The sequence below is a fragment of the Eleutherodactylus coqui genome, chromosome 3, assembly GCF_035609145.1.
Source record: "Eleutherodactylus coqui strain aEleCoq1 chromosome 3, aEleCoq1.hap1, whole genome shotgun sequence".
NCBI lineage: Eukaryota > Metazoa > Chordata > Amphibia > Anura > Eleutherodactylidae > Eleutherodactylus > Eleutherodactylus coqui.
The window spans coordinates 150,852,893-150,880,034 of record NC_089839.1 but is presented as its reverse complement, the minus strand read 5'-3'; the positions used below and the strand labels follow the sequence as shown (position 1 = coordinate 150,880,034).

At 47.9% G+C, this 27,142-nt stretch overlaps 1 protein-coding gene and 1 pseudogene across 2 annotated transcripts; both read left to right on the top strand.

Annotated features, from left to right (window-relative positions):
* The window catches only part of LOC136620185 (protein polybromo-1-like), a 42,972-nt pseudogene extending 38,611 nt beyond the window's left edge, over positions 1-4,361 (top strand).
* LOC136621097 (ubiquinol-cytochrome c reductase complex assembly factor 5-like) lies at positions 414-27,142 on the top strand. Of its 2 annotated transcripts, none has more exons than XM_066596336.1 (3): positions 414-504; positions 23,060-23,220; positions 27,014-27,142. In XM_066596336.1, the coding sequence occupies exons 2-3, from the start codon at positions 23,070-23,072 to the stop codon at positions 27,115-27,117; spliced, it is 255 nt and encodes an 84-aa protein (XP_066452433.1). In that variant the 5' UTR covers positions 414-504; positions 23,060-23,069; the 3' UTR covers positions 27,118-27,142. The 2 variants fall into 2 exon arrangements, with proteins under 2 accessions (XP_066452433.1, XP_066452432.1); XM_066596335.1 differs by lacking the exon at positions 414-504 and adding an exon at positions 20,069-20,195.

Below are 27,142 nucleotides of genomic sequence, written 5' to 3'. Positions count from 1 at the left end.
AGCAAAAGATGTAAAAAATACATAAAAGCTTAGTTTGCTTAGTAGCTTGCACAAAGATATACGGGTACAGCTGGGTACAGGCTGCAAGATTTACGTGTACGGCACAAGGCAGTGCACAATGACCTTTGGATAGGTGATAAGTGTCTGCGGGAAAGCCCCTTGAAGTATTGATGGCCTGTACTTGGGGTACTTGTGGGTCCGACCCCTGGCGATTAGTACAATGAAGAGGCTGTGGTCCCCTTCATTGTTTGCACAGGTACAGCGACTGGATTTTGGCTTTAGACTTGGGATATAAGACGTCATTGATTATATACATATATTTGCTTCTTACAGAACGTGCTGCCAAAGTAGCGGAGCAGCAAGAAAGGGAACGTGCAGCGCAGCAGCAACAGCAGCAGCAGAACTCTTCCCCCAGAGCTGGCACTCCTGTGGGAGCTCTAATGGGAGTCGTGCCTCCACCAACACCAATGGGAATGATTAACCAGCAGATGACACTAGCCTCAGGTAGACGATCCATGATCATGCGGACATTACAGGAGTACATGGCTTTACTTGCACTTTGTGCACTTGTTACTAGACATTATTAATGTGACTGAAGTATTGGTGTTGTGTTCCCTAGTCAGTGGATGGAATATATTTGCATTGTCCTCTCATGTATAGGTAATGGCTACTGTTATCTTATGCTTTACTGAAATATTGTCAAATGATATTGGGTAAATATACTTGGCCATCGTTGGTGAAGCCCCAAACGACACAGAAGGAAACCGACAGTCGTGTCCTGAAGCCATTGGCTGCCGGTTACGGGAGATGTCTCATTAGAGCAAGAATACAATGACCAGCGTGACAACTAAAATACGTAATGGATTTACATGGTTACCTATAGATCACAATCTTTTGCATATTCCACTTGACCTTATTTCATACACTTTCTTCAGTTTACTGGTTAAATGTTAGTGAATCATGGATATAGGGAGCCATTTACAGTAATGATATTATCAGATAAGGAATTTAGCAGCCTTTCCCGAGGCGATCCACTATGAGGGCGCAGTCTGCTTTGGAGAGGAATTTTAGAGAATAGTTCTCTCCGGATTAGAGAAAAGTCTGTTCTTATGCCAGAAATGTGCCACTCGTGTCCGAGGCCTTGTCTAGTTCTCTTCAATGGCCCATTTACACGAACGATTATCACTCAAAATTCATTTGATAATTGTTTAGTGTAAAGGCAAAAAAAAAATCGCTCACTATTTGTTTGCGTTTTTTTTTTTTTTATCGCTGACTTTTAGTCAATGAAAGAACTGTTGCTGGATCGCTGGCTTCTCGTTCCGTGTAAATGCTCTCCACTCGGTGCTTCAGGTAGAAGGTGAAGCACTGAGCGGAACCCAGCGATCCAGCGGCAAAATCTTGGATCTAAATTCTCTGCAGCAGCGCTGACGACCTTAGCAGGGACGTCAGCGTGCGAGCAGTCATTTAAGCGACTGTCGGCCCATGTAAAAGGGCCATAAGCTGCAATGCCAGGTCAAGGCAATGGACAAGAGAGGCATTGTTTATGGACAAAGAACCGCCATACACAGAAGACTGGACGGTTAGGAGCAGTTAATTTACCAGCATCTTGTATGGAAAGGGTAAGCATTGACACAGTGAGAGGCGTATGCTCGTCTCAGGCATCAGAGCGGTGGACAGCAGCCACCTTATAAGTTACATGAGGATGGATAATGATCCTTTAGGCTATTTTCACATGGCCTTTACTTAGGACCTCCCATAGTTCAAGGAAACCAAATTTGGAGCACAATAGGACCCTATAGGTAGGAGGTTCAGGCATTGCTGCAGTAATATGGGCAGCAATTTCTCTCATGTTATGGCAGTAGAAAATGTCCTAAACCTTGATTGCACTTCTCAGCTACAACTACATGGCCTGAAGGTTTTTTTTGGCATTTAAGGTCAATTCTCTCTATCTGCGCACTTATTGTTAGCAGTAGGGATGCAAACCACCAAGTTTCTTGCTACTGTTTTTTTTTTAGGGAGGGGGGATGTTTCCAGGCTGCATAGTATTGGCTCCTCTGTGTGGTTTTAATTTGCATCTTGAACTTTACACTGAAACTGAAACTTTTCCTAGGGAAAAAGCTATGCCATAAGTACCTGATAGATAAGAGTCCCACCTCTCGGGGGCTTGCACATATTGCCAGAATGGATGTCACCGCAAAGGATGGGAGTATGAAAACCGACGGAAGCGAATGGGTATTACGGAAAAGGCATAGGTTGGATTCCCATCTTAGCCATGTCTGGATGATATTGGAGAACCCTTTAAAATGGGGTTGTCCAATCAAAATTAACTTTTTAAACCTAGATCCAAGTGGGTTAAAACAACAAAACAAACAGTACTTGTGTGTTCTTAACAACAGCGATCCAGCCCCGCGATTTACCTGGTCTTTGACATCAGAAGTCAGGTGAAGGCTGCCTGCCAATCACAGGCCTCAGAATCCCCATTCAGAACTCATGGCATCATTGTGCCGCCAGGATTTGAGTTGTGATGTCAAGAGAACCGGCGACATGTTGTGTCCTCTGATTGGCGGGTGGTGGTCACCCCCCGTCCGCTGTCAACAGATGCAGGACTGCAGTGATGGATCCTCAGCACGGAGGACAGGTAAGTAGCATTTATTTAGTTGCGTTAACCCATTTTGGCTCTATATCTAAAAGTTCATTTCAACTTGACAAGCCCTTTAAAGGGGTTGTCTCGCGAAAGCAAGTGGGGTTAAGTACTTCTGTATGGCCATATTAATGCACTTTGTAATATACATCGTGCCTTAAATATGAGCCATACAGAAGTTATTCACTTACCTTCCCTGCGCTGGCGTCCCCGTCTCCATGGCTCCGTCTAATTTCAGCGTCTAATCTCCCGATTAGACGCGCTTGCGCAGAACGGTCTTCTCCCATCTGTTCGGTCCGGCACGAGCGGCATTCTGGCTCCGCCCCTTCTACGCGGCATTGCGTAGCCCCGCCCCATGACATGTGCCGATTCCAGCCAATCAGGAGGCTGGAATCGGCACACGTGACGGGGCGGAGCTACGCGATGACGCGTAGAAGGGGCGGAGCCAGAACGCTGCTGCTGCCGGACAGACCCGAAGGCAGAAGACCCTTCTGCGCAAACGCGTCTAATCGGGCGATTAGACGCTGAAATTAGACGGCACCATGGAGACGGGGACGCCAGCACAGGGAAGGTAAGTGAATAACTTCTGTATGGCTCATATTTAATGCACGATGTATATTACAAAGTGCATTAATATGGCCATACAGAAGTACTTAACCCCACTTGCTTTCGCGAGACAACCCCTTTAAGTTTTACAGATCTAAAACCTCCCCGAAGACCTTTTATGTGAAAATTGAACAAATTATCGTATTCACAAAATAATAATGATGTTTTTTGGAGGCTCCGCTTTTAATCTTCTCATTTGATCCCTTTACTATATTCATGGCTTATCATTGGATCCTATAGAGGAAACCTCCTGAGCTTTGTTGACACCTTATATAATTTCCATCCTTCCATGATGTAGCTATTAACATGACGACATGTTTTGATTTTTGTTAAACTGCTAACTCATTTTTGTATGTTCTCAACATTAATATCACAGAATTAACGCCATTTCTTCATGTTAGTGCATGTTTGTTTTAATCCATTATATTGCATGTTTGTTCTTCAAGGCATGATAGGGGGCTATCCGCCTGGCCTGCCACCTATGCAAGGCCCAATTGATGGCATTATTAGCATGGGCAGCATGCAGCCTCTTCATCATGGGGTGATACCACCTCCCCACCTCCTTCCACCTGGTATACCAGGCCTTCCGGGCATCCCGCTACAGGGTAAGAATGTCATAACCTCGTTCACTCCCCTCCATCCCACCTCTCACTTCAGATGCTTGTATGTATACTGATCCACCGCCAGTCACTTTATCACCAGACACTTCTAACAATCTTTAGCAATTAAGCTGTTATGTTGGGTTTTGTTATGTGGTTCTCGTCAGGTAAATCTGCCGCCTAATTTGGGGGAAGATGTAATTTCTTTGTCCTTAACCACACAAAAACATGGATTCCTTGTCTAGATTGCATAAAATGATTTTAGAGCAATTTTTTGTATGTTTTTGATGATCTTTTATCTTGTTCAAAGCCCTGGTCGGTTGCATTTACTTTACTGGGGGAGTGAGGAAGTATAGGAACTTATTGGAATATAGGGATGGTCTGAGGATACACAGTATTTTGTACAATGGGTGCACCTGTACTTGTTAGGTGGGCTGCACATGTCTGAGCCGGATTCTGCATGCGGGAGCCCACAGCGGAACCCAGCCCTGACAGCAGCCGGCAACCCTGCGTACTTGACTTTCTTTTCTCTGTATTGTGGAAGGTCGCGGAGAGCCGCTGTTGGACATGTGCAGTATAGATTTTGTTTTCTACATTTTTTTTTTCCATGCCGTTGCTTGGCGATGATGCGGAATCCGCAGTCTGTCCACAATGTCAATTACAGACAGGCTGCAGGTCGGACTGCCTCCAATGACTTCAATGGAAGCCATCCGCACAAAAATGCAGCATGCTGAGATTTCTTTCCTACGCTCATAGAAACTACATTTGGTTTCCGTGAGTATGCCAGAATAATCTATTTCGCATTGCATGCTATGAATAGAATCTGCTGCAGTTTCGCAGTGCGGACGCCCGCAGTGGATTCTGCTGCAAAAATCTGTGCAGACCCCCTTAAAAAAATAAAATACATTTTCATGGTCTGATAAAGAGCAAGAAACCATGTCCACCCCAGATGCTCCACCTTAACAAGCTATTTTAATAAATGATTGTATTGTCCTCTTATTCAGAATATCAGCATCTATCAGGTCCCATTTGTGCAGATTTAAGGAATTTCTTTCACTTTTTTTAATTATTCCCTTTTCCGGGTTTAATTGCAGTTTCTTTTGTGGGACTGGGTTTGCCCTGATATAAGCATTTCTGGGTGATACTTTCAGCTGCGGTGTTAGTAGGACCTCTATAGTTGGTGCACATGTAGCCCATTAGTATGCTACTTCTGTTTGTCTGTAATATATGTGCTGTTCAGTGACAACTTAGCCATTTTCCCATAAAAATGTGGTTTTAATAAGTGTTTTTTAAGTCTTTGTTTTTTAACCAAATGAGCCATTATTCTCCTCTAAATCTAACACTTTATCACTATTTGCCGTTTTTCAGCAGCATATATTTCACAATAACACCTATAATCAAAATCCGTGTTCCACATCTCTCTTAGGGCATTTACCCACTTGCGTTTATTTAAGGCGATTGTCACTGGGACTTTCTAATGTTAAAAACTAGAGATGAGCGAACGTACTCGTCCGAGCTTGATGCTCGTTCGAGTATTAGCGTGTTCGGGATGCTCGTTATTCGTAACGAGCACCACGCGATGTTCGAGTTACTTTCACTTTCATCTCTGAGACGTTAGCGCGCTTTTCTGGCCAATTGAAAGACAGGGAAGGCATTACAACTTACCCCTGCGACGTTCCAGCCCTATACCACCCCCCTGCTGTGAGTGGCTGGCGAGATCAGGTGTCACCCGAGTATATAAATCGGCCCCTGCCGCGGCTCGCCACAGATGCGTTCTGACAGAGATCAGGGAAAGTGCTGCTGGTGCCGGAGCTGCTATAGGGAGAGCGTTAGGAGTTATTTTAGGCTTCAAGAACCCCAACGGTCCTTCTTAGGGCCACATCTAACCGTGTGCAGTAGTGTGGAGGCTGCTTTTTGCAGTGTTGCACTTTTTTTTTTTTTTGGTATATTGGCCGTGCAGAGCATTGCGCCCTGCAGTAATACTACAGGGACAGAAGTGGTTAGGCAGGGACAGAAGAAATATTATTGATTGAATATAGGCAGTGGGCCTTTGCAAAAAAATTTGTGGGAAAAAATCTATTTGGCCTGGCTATGACTGTGCTCAGTGTTCTGGGTCTGTCTGTGCTGGGTGTAGTAGTTCTACAAAATCATACGCAGCCAGCTAAGTGTTACAGCAGGCTTGCGCCAAATTATTTCCTGGCTCTGTCTGGGCTCTGAAATCACCACTGTGTTGCAGTTCACAGTGCAACACTCTGCAGTTCTGTCACATACTCCAGGGACAGAAGTCCTTAGTCAGGGACAGAAGACATATTATTGATTGAATATAGGCAGTGGGCCTTTGCAAAAAAATTTGTGGGAAAAAATCTATTTGGCCTGGCTGTGACTGTGCTCAGTGTTCTGGGTCTGTCTGTGCTGGGTGTAGTAGTTCTACAAAATCATACGCAGCCAGCTAAGTGTTACAGCAGGCTTGCGCCAAATTATTTCCTGGCTCTGTCTGGGCTGTGAAATCACCGCTGTATTACAGTTCACAGTGCAACACTCTGCAGTTCTTTGACATACTGCAGGGCCAGAAGCGCTTAGGCAGGGACAGAAGACATATTGATTGAATATAGGCAGTGGGCCTTTGCAGAAAAATTTGGGGGAAAAAATCTATTTGGGCTGCCTGTGACTGTCCTCAGTGTTCTGGGTGTCTGCTGGGTGTAGTAGTTCTCCTAATTCATACGCAGCCAGCTAAGTGTTACAGCAGGCTTGCACAAAATTATTTCCTGGCGTTCCGTAAGCGAAGTCAGCCTCCAACCACAGGCCAATAAGCGGCACATTTAATTACAGCGTTCTGTTTCTGCATTACTGGTAATACAGCATGCTGAGGGGTAGGGGTAGGCCTAGAGGACGTGGACGCGGCCGAGGACTCGGAGGCCCAAGTCAGGGTGTGGGCACAGGCCGAGCCAGTGCGGTGGCCAGGGGTAGAGACAGGGCCAGACCGAATAATCCACCAACTGTTTCCCAAAGCGCCCCCTCGCGCCATGCCACCCTGCAGAGGTCAAGGTGCTCAACGGTGTGGCAGTTTTTCACAGAGACGCCTGACGACCGACGAACAGTGGTGTGCAACCTTTGTCGCGCCAAGATCAGCTGGGGAGCCACCACCACCAGCATGCGCAGGCATATGATGGCCAAGCACCCCACAAGGTGGGACGAAGGCCGTTCACCGCCTCCGGTTTGCACTACTGCCTCTCCCCCTGTGCCCCAACCTGCCACTGAGATCCAACCCACCTCTCACGACACAGGCACTACCGTCTCCTGGCCTGCACCCACACCCTCACCTCCGCTGTCCTCGGTCCCATCCAGCAATGTCTCTCAGCGCAGCGTCCAGACGTCGCTAGTGCCACTGTTTGAGCGCGAACGCAAGTACGCCGACACGCACCCGCACGCTCAAGCGTTAAACGTGCACATTGCTAAATTGATCAGCCTGGAGATGCTGCCGTATAGGCTTGTGGAAACGGAGGCTTTCAAAAGCATGATGGTGGCGGCGGCCCCGTGCTACTCGGTTCCCAGTTGCCACTACTTTTCCCGATGTGCCGTCCCAGCCCTGCACGACCACGTCTCCCGCAACATTGTACGCGCCCTCACCAACGAGGTTACTGCCAAGGTCCACTTAACAACAGACACGTGGACAAGCACAGGCGGGCAGGGCCACTATGTCTCCCTGACGGCACATTGGGTGAATTTAGTGGAGGCTGGGACAGAGTCAGAGCCTGGGACCGCTCACGTCCTACCCACCCCCAGAATTGCGTGCCCCAGCTCGGTGGTGGTATCTGCGGCGGTGTATGCTTCCTCCACTAAACCACCCTCCTCCTCCTACACAACCTCTGTCTCGCAATCAAGATGTGTCAGCAGCAGCACGTTGCCAGCAGTTGGTGTCGCGCGGCATGGCAGTACAGCGGTGGGCAAGCGTCAGCAGGCCGTGCTGAAACTACTCAGCTTAGGAGAGAAGAGGCAGACGGCCCACAAACTGCTGCAGGGTCTGACAGAGCAGACCGACCGCTGGCTTGCGCCGCTGAGCCTCCAACCGGGCATGGTCGTGTGTGACAACGGCCGTAACCTGGTGGCGGCTCTGCAGCTCGGCAGCCTGACGCACGTGCCATGCCTGGCCCATGTTTTTAATTTGGTGGTTCAGCGCTTTCTGAAAAGCTACCCACACTTGTCATACCTGCTTGAAAAAAGGTGCGCCGGCTCTGCGCACATTTCCGCAAGTCCCACACGGACGCTGCCACCCTGCGGACACTGCAACATCGGTTTCATCTGCCAGTGCACCGATTGCTGTGCGACGTGCCCACACAGTGGAACTCTACGCTCCACATGTTGGCCAGGCTCTATGAGCAGCGTAGAGCTATAGTGGAATACCAACTCCAACATGGGCGGCGCAGTGGGAGTCAGCCTCCTCAATTATTTACAGAAGAGTGGGCCTGGTTGGCAGACATTTGCCAGGTCCTTGGAAACTTTGAGGAGTCTACCCAGGTGCTGAGCGGGGATGCTGCAATCATTAGTGTCACCATTCCTCTGCTATGCCTCTTGAGAAGTTCCCTGCAAAGCATAAAGGCAGACGCTTTGCACTCGGAAATGGAGGCGGGGAAGGACAATATGTCGCTGGATAGTCAGAGCACCCTCATGTCTATATCTCAGCGCGTTGAGGAGGAGGAGGAGGAGCATGAGGAGGAGGGGGAAGAGACAACTTGGCCCACTGCTGAGGGTACAGATGCTGCTTGCCTGTCATCCTTTCAGCGTGTATGGCCTGACGACGAGGAGGAGGAGGATCCTGAAAGTGATCTTCCTAGTGAGGACAGCCATGTGTTGCGTACAGGTACCCTGGCACACATGGCTGACTTCATGTTAGGATGCCTTTCTCATGACCCTCGCGTTACACGCATTCTGGCCACTACGGATTACTGGGTGTACACATTGCTCGACCCACGGTATAAGGAGAACTTTTCCACTCTGATACCCGAAGAGGAAAGGGGTTCGAGAGTGATGCTATACCACAGGACCCTGGCGGACAAGCTGATGGTAAAATTCCCATCCGACAGCGCTAGTGGCAGAAGGCGCAGTTCCAAGGGCCAGGTAGCAGGGGAGGCGCGGAGATCAGGCAGCATGTACAGCACAGGCAGGGGAACACTCTCTAAGGCCTTTGACAGCTTTATGGCTCCCCAGCAAGACTGTGTCACCGGTCCCCAGTCAAGGCTGAGTTGGCGGGAGCACTGTAAAAGGATGGTGAGGGAGTACGTAGCCGATCACACGACCGTCCTCCGTGACGCCTCTGCCCCCTACAACTACTGGGTGTCGAAGCTGGACACGTGGCCTGAACTCGCGCTGTATGCCCTGGAGGTGCTTGCTTGTCCTGCGGCTAGCGTCTTGTCAGAGAGGGTGTTTAGTGCGGCTGGGGGAATCATCACAGATAAGCGTACCCGCCTGTCAACCGACAGTGCCGACAGGCTTACACTCATCAAGATGAACAAAGCCTGGATTTCCCCAGACTTCTCTTCTCCACCAGCGGACAGCAGCGATACCTAAGCAATACGTAGGCTGCACCCGCGGATGGAAGCATCGTTCTCTATCCCCATCAAAAACGGGGACCTTTTTGCTTCATCAATCTGTGTATAATATTCCTCCTCCTCCTCCTCCTGCTCCTCCTCCTGAAACCTCACATAATCACGCTGAATGGGCAATTTTTCTTAGGCCCACAAGGCTCAGTCATATAATTTTTGTAAACAATTTTTATACGTTTCAATGCTCATTAAAGCGTTGAAACTTGCACCTGAACCAATTTTTATTTTAACTGGGCTGCCTCCTGGCCTAGTTACCAATTAAGCCACATTAACCAAAGCGATTAATGGATTTCACCTGCCCTCTTGGTTGGGCATGGGCAATTTTTCTCAGGTACATTAGTACTGTTGGTACACCAATTTTTGGGGGCCCTCGCCTACAGTGTAATCAAATGAATTTTTAGCCCACCTGCATTACAGCTGACGTTACATCAGCTGTGTTGGGCACTGCAATGGGATATATTTATGTACCGCCGGTGGGTTCCAGGGAGCCCCCCATGCTGTGGGTCCACAGGGAGTTGTAACTGCATGTGTCCACTTCTAAAGAACCCCAGTCTGACTGGGGCATGCAGTGTGGGCCGAAGCCCACGTGCATTAAACATGACATTACCTCAGCTGTGATGGGCACTGCAATGGGATATATTTATGTACCGCCGGTGGCTTCCTGGCACCCACCCATGCTGTGGGTCCACACGGAGTTGTAACTACATCTGTCCACTTCTAAAGAACCCCAGTCAGACTGGGGCATGCAGTGTGGGCCGAAGCCCACCTGCATTAAGCACGACATTACCTCAGCTGTGATGGGCACTGCAATGGGATATATTTATGTACCGCCGGTGGGTTCCAGGGAGCCACCCATGCTGTGGGTGCACACGGAGTTGTAACTACATCTGTCCACTTCTAAAGAACCCTAGTCTGACTGGGGCATGCAGTGTGGGCCGAAGCCCACCTGCATTAAGCACGACATTACCTCAGCTGTGATGGGCAATGCAATGGGATATATTTATGTACCGCCGGTGGCTTCCTGGCACCCACCCATGCTGTGGGTCCACACGGAGTTGTAACTACATCTGTCCACTTCTATTCCACCAAATTTTGCAACATTTTTACTCCAACCCCCCCCCCCAAAAAAAAAACAGTGAGAACAACTCTTACCTTCACAAACATGATGACACATTTGCCAAGGATTTTATTTACAGGCACCTTGTTATAATAGTCACTCTTGAACACTTCCTTCTCTAAGAATTTACGAGTGGCGAGATGGAAGGTTTCATTGGGACGATAGAACCAACAGCCATACAGCCACTTCTCACCTGCAAAATAAAATGTGCCTTTTGTCCTTTTCGTACTTTGGTGACAACGTTTTCAAGTATACTCAGTTTTTCTTAGAAGGCTTTATAACCGTTATTTTGATATGTAACCCAATTAGGGATGATTGGGCCTGGGTCAACATTTGGTCTGCAACAATGATAACAGTTTAGTAAAATATTATCACATTTTTCAAACCCACTTTTTTTTTTTTTTTTTTTTAACCACGTGTCCCCCTTGTGCATGAAGCAACCTGCGTCAGCGAACACACCAAGGCCTGTGACAGGCGGACATATTCAAGCCACATTTATGGGTCTGTAATTACAAACAAATATCCCAGCCTGACGGCGGGTCTCTTGATCTGAACTCCGAGCATCACAGGAACTTATGATGCTTGTAGCTCGGGTCAGGCCGGGACACTTGTCCGTCCTACGGGCACATATGTGCGGCCGGCATACGGTCATCTGTCACTAAAGTTAACCATACACCAGAAAAAGCATCCGATGGTGGGATCAACGGACAATCTTATGTGTGTGTACATATGACCATTCCTCCCCCCAAGATTCTTTGACATCTTATGTAAAGTGGCATATTAGAGTTAAAGCTTGCCATACAAATGACAATAAGTGAGGGCCGAACCCACGCTGGGCTGACCGCTGTCTTGTGTGTATGGCCAGATTACCTGGGAAGCTGAAGCCACAGATGTTATGGCCTTACATCAATTACTATCAGTGCTTCCTAAAAGAGTCATTTTGATCATCTAGGTTTACTGCAAACGATGCATCCTCTTCATGTTACTTTTTTTCCTCTCTTATACAATATAATACAAAAATATACACAATATTATACAATAATGGAAAGGCAAAGACTGAAATTCCTACCTGCATTGTCCTCCCAGAGGCGCTCAATGCAGACAATATGTGGCTGGAGGTTGGCCTCCGCGGGCTCCACATACACATAATCCCCAACGTGGTACATGCTGTTCTTAAAGCTGCAGTCTTGGCTGTAGGTTCGGTATTGTCCAGACTGGCCAGAAACTCCTCCAGGATCTTCACTCTTTTCTGCTTCTTAACAAAGAGGGTTAAAAAAATAATAATACAAGTTTAAAGGGGGGTTTCCACACATATATTATTGATGACATCCTCAGGATAGGTCATCAGAGGTTGGTTGGCTGGGGACTGCTGCTTAGGGTGATCTGATTGGGAATCAGCAGTCAGCGCCGCAATACGCAGAGGTTGAGCAGAAGCAGTTGGCTCTGACCTGTCTGGTGGCCAATGCTGGTAATTACAGGCGCAGTTCTTGTTGACTTTTAATATAAGCTGAGCCTGCAATTATGAGCGCCGGCCGCTACACAGCGGTTGGAGCCAGATGCTTACGCTCTAACCTCTATGTATGTGGCTCTAACAGTGGGCACCTGATCAGCCAGGGTACTGAGCAGTGAACCCCAGACGACCATTTATTGATGATCTGTTCAGAGGATAGTCCAGCAATATACACTCATTCTCAAAAAGTAATCCCTCCACTAGAAGTCGTCGTAATTGAATGAAACTTTCTCTGTGTGATTGTAATGTTGGTATAAGCGATTACAATATCAGAGCAAAAGGATCATTTATTGTGGAGAGGCTCTAGTACCCTGTTGTACCGCCTCTAGCTTGGGTACAAGATGTGATACAGGCAGGCATGGAAGTTCTACTAACCTGTTGTACCACCTCTATCTTGGATACAAGATGTGATACAGGAGGGCATGGAGGCGTAGTACCTTGTTGTACCGTCTCTAGCTTGGATACAAGATGTAATGCAGGAGGGCATGGAGGCTCTAGTTCCCCTGTTATACTGCCTCTACCTTGGATACAAGATGTGATACAGGAGGGCATGGAGGCACTAGTATGCTGTTGTACTGCCTTTAGCTTGGATACAAGATGTGATACGAGAGGGCATGAAGGCTCTAGTACCCTGCTGTAACACCTCTAGCTTGGATCCAAAATGTGATACGGACAGGCATGGAGGCTCTAGTACCCTGTTGCACCACCTTTAGCTTGGATACAGGATGAGATACGGGCATGGAGGCTCTAGTACGCAGTTGGGCCGCCTCTAGCTTGGATGCAAGATGTGATACCGGTGGACATGAAGGCTCTAGTATCCTGTTGGGCTGCCTCTAGCTTGAATGCAAGATGTGATACTGGTGGACATTGAGGCTCTATTAGCCTGGTGGACCGCCTCTAGCTTGGATGCATAATGTGACAAGGGTGAGCATGGAGGCTGTAGTACCTCTAGTTTGGATCCAAGACATGGAAGAGGCAGGCATGCAGGCTTTTGTACCCTGTTGTACCGCTTCTAGCTTTGATCCAAGGTGTGATACGGAAGGAGGGGGGGGGAAGAGCATGGAGGGTCTAGTACTCCGTTGGCCTGTCTCTAGCGTGTAAAAATAGACTGACTGAATTTGTGTATATTTAGCGCCAAAATTGGGAAAATTTCGAAAACAAAATAGTAATTCTAATCACATCTTCAACTGCAATATCTCAAATTATGTGCAAACATAGTGTACAAATTTCCATCCGTTTACTTTATTCTGGAAGCACATTGGAAAAACTTTTAAATTTTGTATGTCTAAATGGTTTTTTCAAGCAGGAAAAACTGAAGAGACTCACCCCAAATTTTGTAGCACTAGTTCATCTCTGTTCTGCAATACCCCCATCATATCCCCAATCTGTTTACTGGACACATGATTAGGCCCATAATGGAGGGAGCATCCATTGGATTTCAGGACACAGCTGAATAATATTGAGGCCCAATTGCCCACTTACACAGGAAAAAAAATGGACTCCCTAAAAATAATCCCATCTCCTTTTTGGCATTTCCCAAATCTTAGATAAAAGTAATGATGTAAACAGTGTGGTATGTCCGAGGACAAGGGTAATTACGGAGGCCTGGATGGGCACATGGGGCAATAAAACCGGGTATCCCTCCTCCTCCCATGCTTTTTGGGGGGTATTTTTTTACGTCAGTGGCAGGGATGGGGTGTAGAAAGTGGCGCCCTGTGAGGCTTGGTAAGCTTGCTGAGGTACGGCGGTCTCTCACAGAAGGCGCTCAACAAGCTGCTCCCGGAACTGCAGGAAGGCGAGCGTTCCCGGGGCTTCTTGTAAATTACAGATTACAGGTAGCGGTCTGAATAACGCCAGGCTCACACAGCCATATGTGGAATCCGCTTATGGTGGCATAATGTACTGCACATAACAGTGTTCTCACACAGGCGGTCATGCGTACTCCACCTTTTTGATTGTTTATATTTCCCATGCAGTTTAATGATGTATGGGCTGCGGCGAATATCTGCGACCATACAGCACAACGAGGTCTATGTTGCAGATATCCGCGGTAAAAGCGAGCATTCTGCGTTCTATTTTTTTTTTGTTACTGGATTATGTAATTCTGACCACTAATGTGATAATTTAATTCAATGCACTTCACTGTTCCACATACTACTGCAATCAAACGCATGTAGAATCTGCAATTCCTATCTGCTCTTGTAAGACCAGCCTAAGGTAGATCACATGAAGAGTAGCAAGCGCTTGTCTGACTATGTGAAGCACTATTTTATAAAAGCAAAGGATATAGTCTTTATGTGTCCACATTCCCGTATGTCTACATTCATCAGGTAATGCAACAGTCTGGTTTTCTGGACCTGGGTATATTCTCCCTGCAGTTAGAAACAGACGGACTGACATGAATGAAGTGAGGTGAGATTTTTTTTGCTATTGTGAAGATTTAGGCTGGGTTCACACAGGGCGGATTTCCGGCGGAAATCTCGTGGTTTGGCCGCAGAAAAAACCGTGAGATTTCCGCCGGGAGAACCGCCGCGGTTTAAGCCGCGGCGGCTTTGAAGCAGCTCGGCCGGATGCTTTTCCGTTGCGGCCGGCGCTCCCATAGAGGAGAGCGCGGCCGCGATGTAAATGAACAAAAAAAAAAGTAAATAAACATGCTGCATCTTTTGAAACCGCGGCGGCTGCAGTCGCGGTTTCAACCAGATTTACCGCAGCGGATTAGCCGTCCCGTGTGGATGAGATTTCTGAGAAATCTCATCCACATGGCTGGCTAATACCGAGATTAGCGGCTGCGGGCGGTTTTGCCGCGGCCGGATCTGCTGCGGCAAATCCGCCCTGTGTGAATCCAGCCTTAAGGTAGATCACAGCCTTTTTATACTATTGGATAACGGCGATCACGTGACCGGAGACCACTCATTCGGGCCTCCGGTCACTGCTTAAAGCTCCTGGCTACCTTTGGTAGTCAGGAGCAAGGGGATTTAAAATTTTCTGGGCCCTACCCGGCTTCTGCGTATGTGTCCATCATGTTGCCGGCGTGCGCATGCACAGAATTCGGGGAAGGTCCACGGATAAAGATCCCATCGGGGGTCTAATCCAGGGGCCTTAGATAATCTCATCTCCCCTCAAAGATACGATTTTTTTAAACGTTACTTGATCGCTTTTATCATCAGATAACAAAGATCAGGTGACCGGAGGGGGGAGGAGCTTAAAAAAAAATAAACTTTTATGTGATCGCTGCTATCCATTGGATAATGGCAATCGCGTAATTGGAGGGTCACATGCCGTAGCCCCCACACGATAGCTCCAGGATCTTGGGTACCTCTGGTAGCCGATAGCAGGGAACTGTCGTACGCACAGACCTCAGGCCTTTACTCTACAGGGCCGGCATGCTTTTACGGACATGTAGACTAAAGCCCAGACACGCAGGAGGGGAAAACACGTATGGTCACTAAGGGGTTAACTTCTCTTTGGTTGAATTTCACTGGAGGAAATAATGCAGAGCAATCCGTACATTTAGTGCAGCGACATGAAATTTAATTATTTAGTAAAGTGCACGCATTTTTAATTGGGTCCTACAGAAGACAATCGGAGGATCTGCAGCCCGATATCAATAAATGTCACTATGAAGGCTGAATAAGATCTGTAGAAATGGAGGACTCAAAAAAAATAACAAAAAAAAGTGTGATAACATACATTATATCTACCCAAAATATGCTACCACCTGCAGATGGCCAAAAAAAAAGCAAGTCCTTAGGGTGACTACCCACTAGCGTTTGTGAATTTGCTCCTTTTTTGCCCCAGGTGTATGGGGCTTTCTAATGTTAAAAACGCATCATGGCAAAATCGCAATTTACTGTGAAATCACGATTTTGCACAATGCAATTTTGACAAGTCCCATAGGCCCCTGGAGAAAAAAAACACTGCGAATTTCGCAGTGAAAAAGAACTGTATTAGGTAGTCAACCTTACACAGCAAAAATTAAAAAAATGTAAAAAAAACCTATGACTTGAGAAATGGAGATGAAAATACCCCAAAATAAGTTGCATCATTAGGTCCAGCCCATGTCACTAAGGGGTTAATGCTTTAACCATGATACACAGGACAACATTGGCAGTTATTATGACATCACATGACATCGCAATGGGCTCAGAATGTTCAAAGCTCTAACCAAAGCCATCTTGCATCACTTGAGTTTGACAACTTGAAGAGGCCAGACGGTAGGTACGCAGCTGGCAGGGTGGGGAGGGGAGGTGCCCTGGGCGCCCCAATGGCAGCTGGCGGGGTGGTGAGGGGCCTGGGCGCCCCAAAGGCAGCTGGCGGGGTGGTGAGGGGCCCTGGGCCCGGCTTCTGCGTATGTGTCCGTCATGTTGCCGGCGTGCGCATGCACAGAATTCAGGGAAGGTCCACGGATAAAGATCCCATCGGGGGTCTAATCCAGGGGCCTTAGATAAGTAATCTCATCTCCCCTCAAAGATACGATTTTTTTAAACGTTACTTGATCGCTTTTATCATCGGATAACAAAGATCAAGTGACCGGAGGGGGGGAGGAGCTTAAAAAAAATATAAACTTTTATGTGATCGCCGCTATCCATTGGATAATGGCAATCGCGTAATTGGAGGGTCACATGCCGTAGCCCCCACACGATAGCTCCAGGATCTTGGGTACCTCTGGTAGCCGATAGCAGGGAACTGTCGTACGCACAGACCTCAGACCTTTACTCTACAGGGCCGGCATGCTTTTACGGACATGTAAACTAAAGCCCAGACACGCAGGAGGGGAAAACACGTATGGTCACTAAGGGGTTAACTTCTCTTTGGTTGAATTTCACTGGAGGAAATAATGCTTTATTCACTGAAAAAGCCAAAAGGGGAGGGGCCCTGGGCGCCCCAAAGGCAGCCGGCCGGGTGATGAGGGGCCCTGTGCGCCCCAATGGCAGCCGGCGGGGCGATGAGGGGCCCTGTGCGCCCCAAAGGCAGCCGGCGGGGTGGGGAGGGGCCCTGGGCGCCCCAATGGCAGCCGGCGGGGTGGGGAGGGGCCCTGGGCGCCCCAATGGCAGCCGGCGGGGCGGTGAGGGGCCATGTGCGTCCCAAAGGCAGCCGGCGGGGCGGGGAGGCGCCCTGGGCACCCCAAAGGCAGCCGGCTGGGTGGGAAGGGGCCCTGGGCGCCCCAGAGGCCGCCGGCGGCGTGGTGAGGGGCCCTGGGCGCCCCAGAGGCAGCCGGCGGGGTGGTGAGCTGCCCTGAGCGCCCCAATGGCAGCCGGCGAGGTGGTGAGGGGCCCTGGGCGCGCCAATGGCAGCCGGCTGGGTGGTGAGGGGCCCTGGGCGCCCCAGAGGCAGCCGGCGGGGTGGTGAGGGGCCCTGGTCACCTCAATGGCAGCCGGCGAGGTGGTGAGGGGCCTGGGCGCCCCAATGGCAGCCGGCGAGGTGGTGAGGGGCCCTGGGCGCCCCAATGGCAGCCAGCGGGGTGGTGAGGGGCCCTGGGCGCCCCAAAGGCAGCCGGCGGGGTGGTGAGGGGCCCTTGGTGCCCCAAAAACAGCCGGCGGGGTGGGGAGGGGCCCTAGGCACCCCAAAGGCAGCCGGCAGGGTGGTAAGGGGCCCTGGGCGCCCCAAAGGCAGCCGGCGAGGTGGTGAGGGGCCCTGGGTGCCCCAATGGCAGCCGGCGGGGTGGTGAGGGGCCCTGGGCGCCGCAAAGGCAGCCGGCGGGGTGGTGAGGGGCCCTGGGCGCCCCAATGGCAGCTGGCGGGGTGGGGAGGGGTTTTATTATACTTTAGATTTTACGCTCTTAGAAGCAGGATATATATATCTATTTATAGTAGCAGCTTTCCTGCACCTATAATTACATATATATACACATACATACAGCAATAAGCAGCAGGACAGATTGGATCAAGGGTGATAACCGATCGCCACATCTGGGGTCAGGAAGGAATTTTTTTGCCCTCCTGAGGTAGAACTCTCCGGGGGTTTTTTTCGCCTTCCTCTGGATCTTTGGGTCCGGCGGCTCTCATCTCAGGACAATGGTGGACTGCTCAGAAGGACCGCAACAAGTTCTGTGGTCTCCACCGGGCCGACCTGAGAGTCACTGTGATCCTTGCGTCATTTATTAAAAGGGCCGGTAATATTTCATTACAATGTTGCTTATTTCTATTCTAATAAAATATTCTATAAATCTACATGGTGGTGTTTGTCTTTTATCTAGATTTCTCCTTACACAGCGGTCATGATGAGAGTGATCGCTGCCGCTCCTTATTCTAGAAGTATATAATAATTTGAATCCTCTCCCAGTGACACGGCGGCAGCTGCTGCGGGACAGGAGCTATAGGGGCTCTATATGGAGAGCTGAGAACATACAGCTGTACCTATAGTAATGTCATAAAGGCCTCTCCTGTCCCCAGTTACAAGTGTTTGGGGGTTCAGTCTATGATGGGGGCGCTAATATTGTCCGTTTCCTCATGTCTACACAACGGACTAACTGAAAAAAGACTGAAGACTGGACAAGAAGGCCAACTGAGTACAGAAGACACAACAGGGGGTCTCACATAGAAATAGGAAACGGACTAAAGAGGTGTCGTTCACAAGGTGCAACAAGTAGCCATGGGGGCTCCTGATCCATACAAACCCCACACCTGAAGGACATATATGTACATTCTATTGGGTAAAGGGGAAAAGTTCCTCACAGTCATCCCGTGCAAAAGTATCCTTAAAGGAAGTGTCCAGAATCAGAATATAATGCGAATGAAAATTTGGGAGGCTCAGGGACCCACTGGGGTTAAATTGTAACCAATCCAACCACAGCCTTTGCCATAAGCTTAAAAAGCCTCAGTTGGGTCCTCCTTAAAAAGTAAAATGTATACATCAGGGGCGTTTCCTGGCGTATAAGCCAAACACGTCTAATCATGGAAAAACATTAGATGATGGACAGAGATAGCCTCTGAAGGGTCTCTGTAGACCTGTATGCAGGCCAGAAGACACAAGTATCAGTTCCATATATCAAAACTGTCTACCAATATGCAAATAAGGGAGATGGAACAATACCTCTGCAGCGCCACCTACTGGATGGCAGCATTCCTGCAAATCAATGCCCTACTCTTCATAAAGGTCTGTAGAGAAATGATTGGGAATTGTAAACCAAGTCAGAATCCATACACAGACAGCGGTTTCAGGGATTTTGCCCCTCATCAGTGTGCAGTAGGATGCTTGACTAGTAAGATTCTTGTCTGCTCCGACGTCCTGGCAATGCAGGGAGGCCGTACGCCGGCTCTCTGCGTGTGCTCTTACCGCTGTTGTGTCCCTGCTCCCGGGCGCATGTGAGTAGGTGGGCCAGCCGATTTAGTCCCAGGTGTTTTCAATTTTCCACGCAAAATTGCACCTTTCAGTGCGCAATTCTGTGCAGACGGTGCACAATTGCAGACCTAAATAGAGTATGTCATGTTTTTTTTCTGCGCCCTCAAAAAACATGCAGAAAAAAACATGTGCCGACAGTTTCAGCCTGGGGGTGCATGAAGGCTTTGGCAGTGGAAGGGACTGCTGTGTCGCCCTTTGACCCGACAAGCTCCAGGTCGTGGTGCCACTCACTAGATGCCTTGACGCAACCTCACTGCTGGTCATGGTTGTGGCAGCGTTCCCGCAGCATAGGGACTCGAGGGTGCAAGGTCGCAGGGATACAGCGCGAACTTGGGTTGAGTGACACCTGAGTCGCCATGTAACCCTAGCCTTATGGGGTGCAACTGGCACAAACTTATGGGGCATCTGGGGGTGCTTCAGCGTATGATCGAGAAATTGTGTACAGCACAGTGCTATGGGGCAGCTGCAGCCTGCATGCACTGTTATGGGGCATCAGTGGGTGGCACACGTGAGGTGGCTGGCTCTGGCGCACACTGTGTTATGCACGTTGAGGATTGCTGCTAGCTTCCGCTTTTATCTTTATCATGTTTGGGTTCTCAGACAATTCTTTACACTGCGCATGCTCCGGAGCGAGAATCTTCCTAGGGTTTAGTCACTGTTGTCCAGTCACGTGGTGTTCATCATGTCTTGGTTTCCCAGGGAAAGCGATAGTCACGCTGACCTTTAGTGCTCTATGAGGGACCGCTCATGGACAGGAAAGCGGCGAGCACTGGCTGTACAGGTATGACCGTACCGGAGACGTGTAATGTAGTCATACAGCGCACATGTATGTAGACGCTGTGGAGGACACTCCTGCAGCATGAGCTTTCCTTGTCAGTCTGCCATGTTCCTCAGAATGTCATCCAGCGCGTTATACGGGATTGCCTGTCAGGTGACGCCCTTAGCCACCAATCACAGCGCAGCTTTCACTTTTCAAGAGCTAAATATGTAATGCAAGCTGCGCTGTGATTGGTTGCTAGGGGAAACCAAGGTTTCTCTTTAACCCTTTAGAGATGGCCAATATACTTTTTTTACTGACTTCACTAATGGGCTTTTAACCTGCACATACATATTATGGCAGTGGCTCAGCTGACTACTGACAGCCAGGCTGCTGCCCTAAGGGCTCCTTCATGGAGGTATCGGTAAAATATGCAGAGAATAGAACCCATTAAAGGGGTTGTCCCGCGAAAGCAAGTGGGGGTATACACTTCTGTATGGCCATATTAAAGCACTTTGTAATGTACATCGTGCATTAAATATGAGCCATACAGAAGTTATTCACTTACCTGCTCCGTTGCTAGCGTCCCCGTCTCCATGGTGCCGTCTAATTTCAGCGTCTAATCGCCCGATTAGACGCGCTTGCGCAGTCCGGTCTTCTCCCTGGTGAATGGGGCCGCTCGTGCCAGAGAGCTGGTCCTCGTAGCTCCGCCCTGTCACGTGTGCCGATTCCAGCCAATCAGGAGGCTGGAATCGGCAATGGACCGTACAGAGCCCACGGTGCACCATGGGAGAAGACCCGCGGTGCATCGTGGGTGAAGATCCCGGCGGCCATCTTGCTAAGGTAAGAAAGAAGTCGCCGCAGAGCGGGGATTCGGGTAAGTACTAAACGTTTGTTTTTTTTTAACCCATCCCTTGTGTTTGTCTCGCGCCGAACGGGGGGCCTATTGAAAATAAACAAAAACGTTTTGGCGCGGGACAACCCCTTTAATTTCAGTGAGTTTGTTTAGATTTCCATATTTACTGTGTATTTAAGTCATAACAAAATATTTTTTTTAAAAGTGAGATGCTCTACTTTTCTGTACATTTGCGCACTAAAAATCCTCATAGAAGTCTATGGGGTTTGCAACTACATAAGGAGATGTGTAATTCCACGGCAGAAGGCCAGTTTAGTCTAATGAGAGCCACGTGTTCCATTTCAAGCAGTGCGTCCAATGAACATACCCAGCTGGCGGGAAAAGTACAGTAAAATACGCCGATATGCTCCCCAAAAAGTTTTGTTCAGTGTAGAAAAAAATTGCGCTGAGGCGCACGCACATGCGTATACACTCGTGTGAAGGAGCCCTTCACAGATAAAGGAGAGGGGCCTCCTGTCACCCATCGGCAGCCCACACTGTGATTGCAAGGTAACATTAGTTTCCCATAGCAGCCGGTTGCCTGACAAAAGCCTCCATGTCCACCATGTAGCTCAGCCTATTAGGTAGGTCCCGCCTCCAGCAGAGTCTAAGGCCTCCTGTCAAAATTGAATTGTGTAATCCGCACGGATGATCCGCAGTTCTATATGCCCATAGACATTCATTGGGCATCCGCAGGTAATTAAATACCTGCAGATGTCAGTTTTTCCCGGCATGCGGATCGCACGTGCAGGAAAACACCCTCAGAATGCTCTATTTTCTGCGGTTTCCCGAACGGACGGCGGACCCGTGGGAAAGTAGGAGATTTTTATTTATTTAAAGTTGAAAAATCCCCGCCCCCAGAAAGCACTGCCCCTGATCGGCTGAGCTCTGTAACCAATCAGGGGCAGCACCCAGCCATCATTGATTGGTCACAGCGCTCATCCAATCACAGGCAGCCCTTAGCAATGAATGGCTGAGAGCTGCCTGTGATTGACTGAGCGCTTTGACCAATCACAGGCAGCGCTAACCTGTCAATCAATGATGGCTGGGTGCCGCCACTGATTGGTTACAGCACTCAGCCGATCAGGGGCAGTGCTTTCTGGTGGCGGGGATTTTTTAATCCCGGGCCTACAGAAGACGTCTACTGGGGCCGGACGGCTCTTCTAGGTGAGTTAAATTTTTTTCTCACTTTTCTTTACAGCTAGAGAGGATTTTAAGGGAAGGGCTTATATTTCAAGCCCTTCCCCGAAAATAATCGCTGCGTTGCTTGCCTGCAACCCATAGCTTTCAATGGGGCTGCAGAAGCACTAGCCCCATTGAAAGCAATGGATAGCATCGCGGGCCTCTGTCACAGCTATGGCAGAGGATTCTTTCATATTCACAGTCCCCGCAGGGATGAAGGAATCTCCTGCCATAGCTGTCACAGCTGTGTCAGGGGAGCGCGATGTACTGCCTATGTTCTCAATGGGGCTTGCGCCGGCCCTATTGAAGCCAACAGGCGATAGTGCTGCTTTTTCTTAGCGCTGCGAGTGTGCAGTGAAGGCTTCGCAAAAGAGAATGAAACCATTAAAAAATCATTGGTTTCATTTTTATGCGTTTTCACTCACTCTCGCAACACAAAATAGCCTATCGCCAGTGTGAAGCCGGCCTGAAAGAGATATCCGGGCGTCATCTTAGGCCATGTGAACCGCTGGAAAATTCTGATGCGGATTGCAGTAGGGTTGCCGTGGATCTGTGCGTGGGTTAGACTTGTTTAATGGGGAAAACAGGAAAACCTGACACAGATTCTCAGCACATTAAGCAGTGACATCAGTTCTTTTTTTTTTTTTCCCCACGACATGGATTTCAGATTTATGCCAATAAAACAAAAAACTTTCAAATAAATGGGACACTTGATGAGGATTCGATGCAAATTTCAGGTGAACACGGCTTTAAATAGTTTCTTTTGCCTTTTTTATGAAGAGTAGAATTGGATTTGTTCTTTCTCTTGTAGACTTGCAGATATGAGGTCTAGGAGCACAATTCAAACTCTAATGGATATGGTCCCGGGGAAGCGGAGATTCGGCATGTACCGCTTCTTGCCTTTCTTCTTTGTCCTCGGAGGAGCCATGGAATGGTTTATGATCAATGTTCGAATTGGCAAGGAAACATTTTGTAAGTACTGCAGTCTTCCTGCTTCCTCAAAACATCTTGTGTTACATACAGATATCCTGTTGCCTTACTCTAGTAGATTCTCTAGTTTTTGGGCGCTGTGTGTGTATATAATATATATTTTTATATATATCCCATGAAAGGCATTTTTTCACTTGGCTTTAATTGCATTTCCCTTACGCCCATGACCGCACCAGTGAAAGACCACCTCCCATCCAGACAGGAAACGGGAACCTCCCAGATCTCTTTAAAGGCGGGAACACCCTTCACCTCACCAGTTCCTGTTTCCTGTCCTTGGGACATGTTGGAAAATGCTGAGCTAGCTGTTTGGCTGCCTCTACTCTGTCAAGGCTTTCTTCAGGGTGGGCCGCAGGGCCTTACTCCCAAACTCGATGGCATGAGAGGATACCTGAGTCATTCCATGTCAAGTGGTCTAATGCTCCCCACCTTCATATCTGAGATTTTGTTCAAAATCTGTGTATTGCGTGCCCATGGTATCAAAAGAAATTTCCCAAAGTTTTATGTTCCTACAGCTAATGTTTCCTGAGTTTGATCCCTCTGTTAGGGGGTGTCTGCAAGTACACTCACAACAATGAATAAAATGGTATTTTTTTTAGATTCGGAACTTCCACTTGGTTGGTTGGGGTTCAACATCAGGAAAGAGTACCAATACTTCAAGGCTACAAGACAGCGTTTGAGTTTCACTAGTACTCTATTGGGGGATTCTCCAATCCAATGAACTGTTGGCCATCAGTAGTGTAGTACTTCAGGCTATAAACCTCCCTAATTAGTAATCTAGTATAACCTCTCTTGGGTGTGTAAGGGAAATAACAAGATTACTTACACATAATCAGTTTTCCATGGGCCCACGACAGCAACGCTAATTTTCCCCCTTCTGCTAGATTAAAAAAAAAAAAAGATAAAATAGTAAAAGGAAGTCAATGGAATGTCATAAAAAGGGACTGAGGAGGTGAAGGGTTTTCCCGCCTTTAAAGAGATCTAGGAGCTTCCTGTGTCATGTCCGTATGGGAGGCGGTCTCTCATGGGTGTTTTTTTTCCTCAACCATTTGTCTTTTGTAGCTGGTATACATTGTAGAATTCTCAGTCTTATTCATTGTTGAGGCCCTCAGACGAGCTCTCTGGCAGCCTGGTCTCCAGCCCTCCCCCTCGTCCCCTAGCCTATTCTAAGCTCAAATCTTAAAAAAAATCAAAATCAAACTTAAAAAGTCAACCCCCCCCCCCTGAAATGCTGTGTGGAAGGGGTGTCTGTTGTAGTTTGTTTGTAATTAAATTGTCAAATCTTTTCCTCCTTTTTGAATATGTATATTATAAAATGTAGAGTTTGATCTCAGATTAGGCTCGGAAGAGAACAAGAAGGAGGCAGGAGACCAATTAGAAATTATGCTTTTTAACACAGAATAAGATGCAATTCATTAAGAAAAATAAATAAATTGATGCAAAGGGAATCTCTTATTACTGAATGTGGTACATGGACTTATAAGCTATTTCTCTGTTATCAGCCCAAAGGCTGAAGCATATTATATATTGTTATGTATCTACCAAATAAAATGTAGCTAAGATACACTGTGTAACCAGATACCAGGAGACTGAACTGGAATACACCCCTGCTTGCTCTTCCTCTCCCTACCCTGCTGTAATAAGTCTCCCATATAGTTAGCTGAGAACGCAGTGTAAGTGGAAACTGGGAGATTGCAGCTACAATCCCCCATTGGCCCCCTATCTCTCTTTCTAGCTTCCTGTATCTCCCTCCCACCTTTTCTGTATGTAACTCACATAAGTGAAAGTAAATATACTTTTCCTGGTTTCTTTATGTGATGAAAAGATAAGATGAACCAATAATTGTCAGGGAACTGGGGTCCGGGTAACTGGAAGTCCCTGAAACTACCCGCAACTCCTGTCCCTACCTACTTGTCCCCCTAGGCTAGGCCCTAGGGTGACAACTGGGCAACAATCCCTAAACTCGCTAGGGATGCAGGGCAGGAGTCAGACTCACAGACAAATACAGGTAAACACACAAACAGAAAGGCAGGTCAGGCAATCCGGGTTAGCAACAGGAGAGAATGAGGTACAAGGGGTCAGGCGATGGCAAAGTCAGGTCCGAAGCCAGAGAGTCAAGGCAGGAAATCCAATACAGGTAACGCGGGTGTAGCTGGAGACCAAACATACACTGGCAAGGTCCAGAGGAAACTGAGTGGCTTAAATGCTGTCAGAACTCCTGCCCCAGCAGCTGATAGGGGCAGGGAGCCTGACAGCAGCAGGACCCAATCCCAGGACGCCGGGAGTGAACAGCGCCTGTCACCTGCTCAAGACAGGCAGCGACAGAAGGAACACGCCTGGGCGTCATGGCAATGGGGATGCGGGGCAGTAACCTGCCGCGGCCCCAGTAAAATGGCTAACTAGGCGCACGGGAGCGTGCGAACTGGTGCATCGGACCGCGGCAACCAGGGAAGGTCTCCAAGATCGGAACTCCTCTGCGCCGCAGCCTGGGTAATAGGACTGGTAGTGCGGGCACAGAGACCCTCAGAGCCGCCAGACCTGACAATAAATGTTCGCTTTTTAATAAGTAAAGCTCTGTCCATGATGTAATAGGGACCCAGAGATTTGGATTCAATATACAAACATCCCTCTGAGCCTGTCAACCTTATAATAAACATTTGTTCACTTCCTATATGCACTGGGTTTACATCAGAAGTCGGATCGTACATGACTACCACAGATGGATGGAAAGCTGTTAATGAGCGGGAAAGCCACAGCTCATGAATATCAAGAACTACACAGAATACGCTCATCGTTCATTGAGCAGCGCTGTGCAGATACAAAATTTGAACAGGCAGATTACTTAGTGCGTCGCTCAATGCACTTCCAGCTGACACCGAAGGAGGTAAGTATAACACATCCCCGGACTCGGGGTCACTCAGTGGGTCACATACTATCAGCCCATAAGTCTCTTTAACCACTGACCGCTACAGGACGTTAGTTTACATCCTGGCTGTGGAGTAGTTAACTCAACAGTAAACTTGCCAGTAATCACAGAGGGCCGATGGCTTGCCATGGCAACTAGATGCCACGCACTGGTGTCCAGGCCTGCCACTGTTTGTGATCAGAAGTACTGCAATGCATTATTATAGTGATCAGGGACATAAACCAAATATGTGAGTTTTTAAATATTTCTAATCATTGTATCCGTAACTACCTGTACATTACTTGAACACTATTTATCCTGCACGTCAAATGTAAGGTAAAAAAAACTTTAAAAACGGAGGCAAAATGCTTGTTTTGTTCATTTTGCCTTACAATAAAAAACCACAATAAAAGTGAACAAAAAAGACCTATGTACTATCAAACAGTACCAATAAAAACTACAGCTCGACACGAAAAAACAAGCCCTCACAGAGCTCCATCCAGGGAAAAATAAAGTTATGGGAATCAGAATGAACGATGTAAAAAAAAAAAATTCCAAAAATTGGTTTTTATTGTGTAAAAGGGGAGAAACCTAATAATAAATTTAATACCAAAAATAAATTTGGTATCCTCCTAATCGTATCAGGCTACAGAGAAATATATATTGTTTATGCTGCATGATTAACACTTACATCAATTCTACACCTTTTTTTTTTTCTCTGTCCCCCAATAAAAATGTATAAAAAGTTTTACAATGCATTTTATTTAACCAAAAAGGGTACCAATGGCTCTTGAAAAGTGTAAATCGTTGCATCCTTCTGGCCAAGAAGGGCCGGGTCCTTAAGGAGTTAAATGTTTCTGATCTTCCTTTCAGATGATGTGTACAGAAGACGCCAGTCGGAGAGAATGTGTGAACAAAGAGCTTTCCTGCAGCAAATTGCCAACTCAAATACCTCACAGAGTAAAAACCATGACTGAAAATAAATATGTATTTCTCATAAAA

Excerpts from the sequence above, each read along its gene's own strand:
- LOC136621097 (XM_066596336.1), top strand. The coding sequence starts at position 23,070 with ATGAGGTCTAGGAGCACAATTCAAACTCTAATGGATATGGTCCCGGGG. Across the intron at positions 23,221-27,013 it reads AATTGGCAAGGAAACATTTT|ATGATGTGTACAGAAGACGC; the intron begins GTAAGTACTGCA and ends TCTTCCTTTCAG.